We start from the raw sequence: 9,457 nt of genomic DNA on the forward strand, positions 1-9,457 counted from the left end.
GGAACTAGCGATGTTATAGAGGATAACTGCAACATAAAATATGTGTTGTAATGGTGCACAATTATGTCATTACTTAATCCCTTTTTCCTTTCAGGTACGGGATTATCGCTCGGAGTGGAAGATTGAAGTAAACCAACCTGTTGCTGGAAACTATTATCCTGTGAGCTCTTGTTTGCTCTATTATATTTTAAACAAGGAAGCTTAGTAGTATCCTTTAAGAAATGTCTTCTTTCATCCTTTTCCGTCATTGAGTCAACATCCGAAAGTAGTTTGGAATTCACTTTGCACTCCCCCTCAGTTTATACATATTATGTTTTTGGAGGATTTTGGTTTACTTTGTAATTGATATGTTTTAGGTCATTGACTCTACCTGTAGATGGCAAGACATTTAATTACAGCTAAATCAGCTCGCTTCTTTACTTATTTAGCACCATAAGAATAAGAAATGATCTCTACACGTAATGATGTAATTGTGTAGCTTATTAGATGAGATGATGTGATTTTGCAGCCCAAAAGGACACAATTTTTGACATTTAGTGACAGATAACCAAAGCCTCTGCATTTGGTGACATACAAGATGGTAACGTAGGAAGTTGATCTTTTAAAAACAAGTGGTGGCATAGGATAACTTTGGTAGGCAAGAGGTTATTGGTGGTGATTATGGAGGGCCGGTAATTTAAAATGTTCTGAGCCAGGTTATTCATACTTTTGTCAATATTTGAAGAAATTGGCAATTGTGTGAAGTTGAATTGTGGAGGATCCAAAGTTGCAAATTATTCTGTAGTTTTGCTTGTAGATTGTGATGGGGCTGATTTATACACCAGATTGATAGATCTGTATTTATTTTCAGATTAATCTTGGCATTTATGTGGAAGATGGCAGCAAAGAGTTATCTATACTTGTAGACAGGTCTGTTGGAGGTTCGAGCATAAAGGATGGACAAATAGAGCTAATGCTACACAGGTACATGTCACAATCAGTTTTGCACAGTATTTTCTTGCTTCTTTCATACTGTAGCAATTTTCTTTTTCTACCTCTGCTTGGTTAAATATTTCTTACTCCTTGTGTAGGAGGCTACTCAATGATGATGGTCGTGGTGTTGCGGAAGCACTAGAGGAAAAAGTCTGTTTGGATGATCAATGTGAAGGACTAGTTGTAAGTAATGAATATCTTTCTGACCATGTGCTTTGGATGGAATTGAAAACCAGATGTTTGCATATACCACAAATCCTGTTGTGCAGATCAATTTGTTCTATTATTTGCAAGCACACAATATGTTGTGCAGAAACATTATCTAAAGCAACTTATTACATTATCGACAGATTGAAGGAAAATACTATCTCAAAATTGACCCACAAGGTGATGGAGCTAGGTGGCGTCGTACATTTGGTCAGGAACTGTACTCACCTCTTCTTCTTGCATTCACAGAGCAGGTACAGCATAAATTTTGTTGCAGTTGTGATCGATCAAACAGTTATTCTCGCTGTATTGAACATACCCCTACTTGTTTTTCCAGGATGGAGGCAACTGGGCGAATTCACATGTTTCATCATTCTCTGCAATGGATCCTACTTACAGCCTTCCTGAAAATGTCGCGTTGCTTACTCTTGAGGTATGTGTATGCCTATGGAGAATGGACCATTTTTATCATATCTCCTTAAAAAGGGAAAAATTAGTATGTACTTCCTCCGTAAACTAATATAAGAGTGTTTAGATTACTAAAATAGTGATCTAAACGCTCTTATATTAGTTTACAGAGGGAGTACTGGGCAAGAGAGTGCTGATCTGATAGGTCCGAGTACTGTACCATTTATTTTGAAATGTTGCAAGCTAGTTTTTAATCCTGCTGGTTTGAGAGGTTACAAGTAATACCAGCCAGTTAGCTGCAACAAATGTAATCGACACCACAGAATAGTGATGAAAATGGTATCTGGATCCGTTTGCTGCGCGTGTTAAAAGTACCTATGCGTTGTACAGGAACTTGAAGATGGAAGTGTTCTCCTTCGGTTGGCTCACCTATACGAGGTCTCATACTTTGGTCATTCTCATTTACTTTCTCTCGCTCCAATCAGATCCAGTTTTATATCTTTTGTAAAACATTGTGCTGTGCATGTAGGCTGGAGAGCATAAGGATCTCTCGGCCCCGGCGAGTGTCGACCTCAAGAGGGTATTCCCAGATAACAAGGTAACCTCCATTAAAATCTACACCTTTTTATTTATTCGATTGGATCTTGATGAATATTTTCACTACCTCCCCAATCCTGATGCTCCAGATCGGCAAGATAATCGAAACAAGCCTATCAGCGAACCAAGAGCGCGCCGCCATGGAGAAGAAGAGGCTGAAATGGAAGGTGGCAGGGCCTCCCCAAAAAGAAAATGTGGTCCGTGGAGGACCCGTGGACCCCTCCAAGCTCGTCGTCGAGCTGGCGCCCATGGAGATCCGCACATTCATCATCAGCTTCGAGCACCGACTCGCCGCACATCCGATCTAAGTGCCATGGCGGTGATCGCTGATGTTGTAACTTTTTTGTAATTTCGAATCAGAATGTTGTATTGTTGAAGCTTAACTCCTCCTTTGAGTTGTGAATAACAATAAGAAATAAAGTGGCCACGGAGGCCTAGAGCGTCATCAGCTTCTTAAATAAGTCTTTAAGGTAGTGCAAATAACACCAAAAGTAAAAGTTACATTCAGGTCCGTAGATCATTTAGTGACAACTACAAGCACTAAACCGAGTGAAGGCGTGTTGTCGTCATCGCCCCTCCCTTGTTGGAGTCGGAAAAACATTGTTGTAGTAGACAGTTGGGTACTCGTCGTGCTAAAGTCCCATAGGACCAGCGCGTCAGAACAGTAACTGCCATCGACGAAGAAAAGCATAGACCAAAAGGATCCAACCTATAGATACATACTCCCTCCGTCCTTTGAAAAGTGTACTTTCAACTTTGTTGGAAAGTCAAACTTTTTTTTATGTTTAACCATATTTATACAATAATACACCAACATTTATGCCATGAAATTAGTAGCATTAGATTCATAATAAAATATATTTTCATCATATACCTATTTGATTTCACAAACATTGATATATTTTTACACAAACTCGATCAAACTTTAAGATAGTTTGACCCTCCAACAAAGTTGAAAGTACACTCTTTAAAGGACGGAGGGAGTAGATATAGACGAACGAAGACCGGATCCATCAAAGATCACACAAGATCCATTGGAGGCGCATCTTCACACGCCCTTCGATGACAGTAGATGCACTGCCGGGAGGAGGCCTAGGCGGGGAGAAACTTATTTCATCGTCAAGAAAACGCTGCCGCCTCTTCTTCTTGAGCATGGCACAAATCCTAACAAAACTAAAAAAACAGTTAAAAATGGATCCCTCCCGCTGGCAAGGGCTGAGATCCACCAGATCTCCATGGTCCAAGGACCATAGGAGATGAGGCGGACCGGCAGCGACGCCGAACAAGAGGCGGGAAATATGGTTGGGGAATATAGTACTAAAATTGTATACGAAGTAAGCAACAAGTAATATGAATCGGAGGGAGTAATATTTTCAAAGTAAAAACTTTATAAAATATGACCAAGTTTATAGAAACATTTATCAACTTACATTACTAAATCAATACCATTAGATCCATCGTAAAATATATTTTTGTACGTAAATCTTCGGATTTTACCTGTAAATTTGGTCAAAGTTTACAAATAAGTTGTCTTTAAAATATATTATATTCACTATAATTTGGCAAGTAGTGAGTATGTGATGCTATTATAGTGTCTGAGTACCAAATGTGGAAGTTTGGCTCCCCGGCTTGAATTTTTGGAAATCCACATTTTGAAGTTTGAAAAAAGAAAACATCGCCTCCAACTCCACCGGGCCCAAACTCCCGGCCCGAAGCAAAAAGAAACAGCGGAAGCAAAAAGCCCTAGCCCGCTCTCCCCCGCTCCGCGGCTCCCATGGCGGAGGAGGACCCCTCCTCGCCGGCGCGCCAGAGCCCGGGACCTCAGCCGCCGGAGGGCGCGGCGGGCGACGCCGACGCCCCGTTACCGGCAGGGTTCATCTTCAGGTGCGACGGCGCGACCAAGCCCGAGTGCTTCAGGTACAGGGTGCTGGGCCTGCCGCGGGGGAGGCTGGGCGCCGTCTCCCGGATCAGGCGCGGCGCGGCGCTCTTCCTCTTCGACTACGACGCCAAGTACCTGTACGGGCCCTACCGCGCCGACTCGGACGGCGGGCGCGACCTCGAGCCCGCCGCCTTCCAGGGCCGCCTACCTGCCCAGGTACCGTCCCGGCCCCCCTCGCGTTCCATGCCTGGAGTCATGGGTGATTGTGCGTGTATGAATCCTTCCACCATCAAGGAAGGATGCAGTGATGATTTTGCCACTCGATGCGTGACTGAAATGTGGGTCCTGGTGCCACATTTCAAATCTGCATGGTTATCTCCTAAAAGAGTCCTGTCAATTTTAATTTTTCTGAAATTTCAGTTCATCTTGGCTCGTCTTATGATCTTCAGTTTCCAGTGGCATCCAGCAATCAACTTGATAGATTAGCCGTACATTATTATTTCTCATAATTTGAATGTTCAGTGTTCTTGTATACGCAGGTCAAATTCATGATTGATGGTGATTTCATGCCTGTCCGAGGGAAAACCGTAAGATACACCATAAAAGAGAATTATCCCGGCAAATTCGTGCCAGAACTTACCTTTACACAAGTAAGTGGAATCAGTGTTTATTGATGTTTTGTACTTGAGTAGAGGTGAAACGAATTGTGCTGAATCTTCCCTGTAGACAACTCCTGTACAAAATGGTTCGAACTTAAGGCAGTCTGCCAGATGAACACTCATTCTCGCTTATTTATGGTCCTCTGTACAGTGGCGGATCCAGGAATTCAACTTTGGGTGTTCAAATTTTTTTTTCACCCTAACAAGGAAGTCCATTGGTCCACGCGAATAGAAAATTTTCGTAATAACAACAAATCTCAAAAGACGATTTTTATTTACAAAGAGATCTATATCTTTAAATCAAAAGATAATTCATTTGTTTACTTTTTTACTAAGGAAATCAATCCAAAGATAATTCATTTGTTGTTTTTAAATCAACAATCTTCCTCTTTATTAATGTGGTCATGTACAGAGCTATATATATCTCTAAATCCAAATATTAACTACACATGTAAAGGTCAACGAATGGAATTTCAGATTGGAACTTTGGACTCTGGTCCTTGTGGATTTGGACAAAGTTTTTTTTTTTTGGGAGTATTTGGACTGAGCTGATCTGCTGAGTATCTCTCGTGCGTGAGGGCAGAATTATTTTTTTTAGGCAGTGCGTGAGGGCAGATGTGACTTGTTGGTGCTTCGGCCTGTTGGTTAGTGGGTTGTGCCGCTCTAGCCAATGCCCGATGGGCTAGTATTGATCTGTGGCAAGCTGCTGCATAATCTCTACTTTTCGTATTTTTGTCATATACGTAGTACTATATATAGGAAATAGTTTGTAGGAAATTTTGGGTGTACATCTGTACACCCATGACCCATAGTGGATCCGCCCCTGCCTCTGTTTACATTAAAGTATCAAACTAGTCAATTCACATCTTGTTGTGCCTAGTTTGAACTACGAATGGAAGGCTATTTTATGAAAACCAGTAATTAGGAGAGCCATGTGCTTCAGAACTTGCTGCTGTGGCGTAAGCATATGTAGAAGCAAGTCGAGATTGAGAGGGACTAGAATGTACTAATATTTAATTCTTTATTGACTATGATTTAACTTTGAGAACTGAAGTTTACCTTTGTAATAATGCCTTTATTTTGCATCTCAGCCATTTATTTTGTAGAACCCAGATATTCTTTAGCATGACAGCACCCATAGTTTTCTGATTGTATTAAGCTGTTTTGTAATCAAACAGTTTCTTTTTCCTGGAAAAATAGCAACATGGTATAGAGATGAAAAAAGTGGGTGTAATGGGAACACGTTCTTCTTTCTATCACTTCTTCTCTCGAGCTTTTAGGTGGAATTACTGGTATAGTCATATCAGTGTATCGGCTAGTTGGAATAGACAGGAATAGCACATTTATCTTCCATCTTTCTGTTCTGTCTTAAATTTTATCAGTGCTTAGCTGTGAAACTATATCATACATTTACCTGCATTAAATTTCCATTGTTTTTGGTATTCTGTTGTAGGTTGAGAAATTGAGAGCATTGTTCCGTCCAATTATTTCACTGCCAGTGCCAGAGGCACCACCCCTGCATTATGTTGACAACAGCCATCCCTCTCCATCTGCTGCTTTTCTGCCTCCTTCGGCTTCATCTTCATACCCAACACAGTCAGCTGCTTATGTGCATCACCCAAGCGCCTATGTTCTCACCCCAGCTGCTCATCTGGCCCCAAATGAACCTTATGCATGCCCAGATTCTCAACCTCCTGCTCGGACCGCTCAATTCGCTGCACCTGCTTACTATGTGACCACAACTGGGCATCTGTATCAGGCAAGTTATCAAGCATATGGCCCATCGCCTGCCACCTATCACTACGCCCAAGCGCCTCCTTTGCAACTTGTCTATTTGCAAGCCCAACACCCTGTGCGAAAACATGTTACAGACCCTGCATGTTCCTCTGATCCCAACTATGATGCTAATGGGAATGATCCGTATCGATATGACGCTGTGAAGTCTCATTACCAGGAAACTACTTCTGGGAGGTATGTATGGTAGCCACCAATTGGGCCTAGTACTTCTCTGTTTCTTAATATCTGCTACATGCAAAGCTATTTTTTGCAATCCGATTTGTATATATAGGTCAATGCCGGCTTGTTGACGTCTCAAAACCGTACTGTTCAGCTAGTCTAGATACTTCTGAAAATGAACTAGTCGCGGGGACAATGTAGATCGGAAGCCACCATCTATTCCCGTGCCTTTTTTTTTCCTTTGCTACATGCACAAGTAATTGATCGTGCTTTTTTCGTCGTACATTTTTGTGTTTCAGAGCTGCTGCACCACATGAAGTGGCCGCGACAAACCTCCAACTTGTCATGCACTATGGGTACGCCCCAGGCAGTGAGGGTGCAACCAGAGAAACTACACAGTCCAGTGCTGAAGGAGCTGCATCGGCGATCTACTCCCATGCGGGTGCCCCAGCAACCACTCAGGCTGCGCCATTGGTGTACGCCGTCGCAGCTGCACCACATGAAGTGGCCGGGACAAACCTGCAACTTGTCATGCACTATGGGTACGCCCCAGGCAGCGAGGGTGCAACCGGAGAAACTACGCAGTCCAGTGCTGAAGGCGCTGCATCGGCAATCTACTCCCAGGCTGGTGCCCCAGTGACCACTCAGGCTGTGCCATCGGTATATGCCGTCGCAGCTGCACCGGCTAACCTGTGATTGCCCTGTCACCATTCAGTCTTTCTTGCAACATGGTCAGTCCGAACCAAGTGAGCTGTTGCTCTGCCCTGGCGTGTTTCACCATTCTACCCACACGAGGGACTGGAAGTTCAGATCGGCGAAAGATGACATCGCTCTCCTTTCTGCTGATGTGTTTGGTATGATGTATAGAAGGATACTAACTGGTAGACTGGTGGTACTAACTGGTAGCTGTTGGTGTCGAGATTTGAGTGGTATAAGGTGATGTAACTTGTGAGAGCAACTCTAGCACAGTTCCTGTATGGATTACTTGTATGACACCATATCTCAATAAACCGCCGAAAGGGAGGAAACCTCACTCTGGTTGATCACATGATCACACAAGTTACAAGATTTGTTGATGGCTAAAATCATGAAAATACAAATACTGGCCAATATACGCGCAGGCAACATTTGTTTGTATTTTTTTCATGACACATGAGGTTACTTTCCATGAAAGAAATAATTTTTACCATTTGGTCTTTTCGTACATACATAGAGTAGATTAATTATACTCCCTCCACTCTTATATTATGGGACGGAGGGAGTACTATATAGTTTCTCGCAAAAAAATATTATATAGTTGGCAGAGTCTTCAGATTTAGGGAGGTTACAAAAATAGATGGCACATATTTGGGAGACAAAGAGAATAGTTGTCTCTCTGCGCACAAATTACAAATTACAGTACAATTTAAAATTCTAGATTTCACTTTGCTGTTTTCAAAATTTTAAATAATCTAGGTATGCCACTGGAGCATAGACATTTACATTGCTAAAAAAATTATTTTTTCTATAGCCGCATCATAATTGAGCAGCTACATATTTTCGTAGAACAGTTGTGGCACATATTTGGGAGACAAAGAGAATAGTTGTCTCTCTGTTCAAATAGAGTTATCTTGTGATATTATTTTTCTCCCGTAGCAACATTGTTTGCTAGTTATACATACAAAAAATACGTAGTAAACATTCTAAATAACTAGCTAGGAACTAACATACATTTGAATTCAATTTAAAGTGGTTTCAAATATTCGAAACAACATGAAGTGCATTCAATTATTTGCATTCGAGATCATGACACTTGTAAATCATACCTAAAGGGGGCATCAGTCTTTGCTTTGCTTTTGAACATAATAATATATACTCGTGCACAACATAGATTCAAATTTACCTCCTCCATTCCAAAATAATCATAGTTATAGGATTTTCAAGAGAGTTAAATTTTTAAAAGAAGCCCATAATTTAGTGAGTTTTTTAATAATGTCGGCGGGCGTGTGCAGAACACGCTTGTGACACCTTGGACTGGTGACGTCCTCTCGATGGTTTGTAGATGGGGCACGAAGGTGTGGACCTATACTACTAATGCACGAAATGGACACGATGATTTACCCGGGTTCGGGCCGCACTACTCCTGCTTTTTGTGCGTTTAAGTTGGTAGATTAAGAGCTACAAGTCCTTCTCGGGAGCATGAAGCATTGCGTATCCCGGAATAATTGATGATAACCCCCCCAGTTCATGTCACTTTGATCATAACCCCCCCTTTGTGTCACTGACATGTGGGACCAGACCCCACATGTCAGTGACACAAAGGGGGGGTTATGATCAAAGTGACATGAACTGGGGGGGTTATCATCAAATCCCCCGAAGGGATGTTCTACTTAGTGTCTAATCTCTCTACTGGAGTTGTCTTTCTCCTGCTCCCCCCTCCTCTTTTGTAGTCTGGACCTCCTTTTATATTTCAAGGGGGTACCACAATGGCTTCAATGCAAAGAAAATGGTCTGGGTCCGACTAGGTAGGTGAGCGCATTAAATGGGTAGTGATGTGTCATATTCTTCTATCTTCCGGGAATGAACCTTAGTCTTGTTAGCACCAGACCATGGTGACACCTGCGCGAGGCGCGACATGTCTTAGCACAAGTGTGCACCATGCAGCAGCGTAGGTGAGTAATTCACCCCTTGTGTCTTGTCCATCGTCTGGCGCGCCTGCCCACCGGCCGCGTGGCAGAAGGGTTCTGCGAGTGCAGAACGGTTGCGCCACGCGTAGGTGAGGCGATAGCTTGTTGCCGAA

General features: G+C 42.5%; 1 protein-coding gene across 1 annotated transcript in view; it reads left to right on the plus strand.

Moving 5' to 3' along the window:
• LOC123105695 (alpha-mannosidase At3g26720) overlaps positions 1-7,763 on the plus strand; it is a 15,150-nt gene extending 7,387 nt beyond the window's left edge. Inside the window, exons 22-32 of the mRNA XM_044527813.1 lie at positions 95-160; positions 851-963; positions 1,071-1,155; positions 1,323-1,433; positions 1,517-1,612; positions 1,978-2,025; positions 2,117-2,185; positions 2,274-2,381; positions 4,603-4,713; positions 6,176-6,693; positions 6,978-7,763. Of these exons, the coding sequence (XP_044383748.1) occupies positions 95-160; positions 851-963; positions 1,071-1,155; positions 1,323-1,433; positions 1,517-1,612; positions 1,978-2,025; positions 2,117-2,185; positions 2,274-2,381; positions 4,603-4,713; positions 6,176-6,693; positions 6,978-7,374 (1,722 nt within the window). The 3' untranslated portion in view covers positions 7,375-7,763. The remainder of the gene's footprint in view (positions 1-94; positions 161-850; positions 964-1,070; positions 1,156-1,322; positions 1,434-1,516; positions 1,613-1,977; positions 2,026-2,116; positions 2,186-2,273; positions 2,382-4,602; positions 4,714-6,175; positions 6,694-6,977) is intronic.
• Positions 7,764-9,457: the final 1,694 nt, after the last annotated feature.

Source organism: Triticum aestivum, chromosome 5A (genome assembly GCF_018294505.1).
Source record: "Triticum aestivum cultivar Chinese Spring chromosome 5A, IWGSC CS RefSeq v2.1, whole genome shotgun sequence".
Classification (NCBI taxonomy): domain Eukaryota; kingdom Viridiplantae; phylum Streptophyta; class Magnoliopsida; order Poales; family Poaceae; genus Triticum; species Triticum aestivum.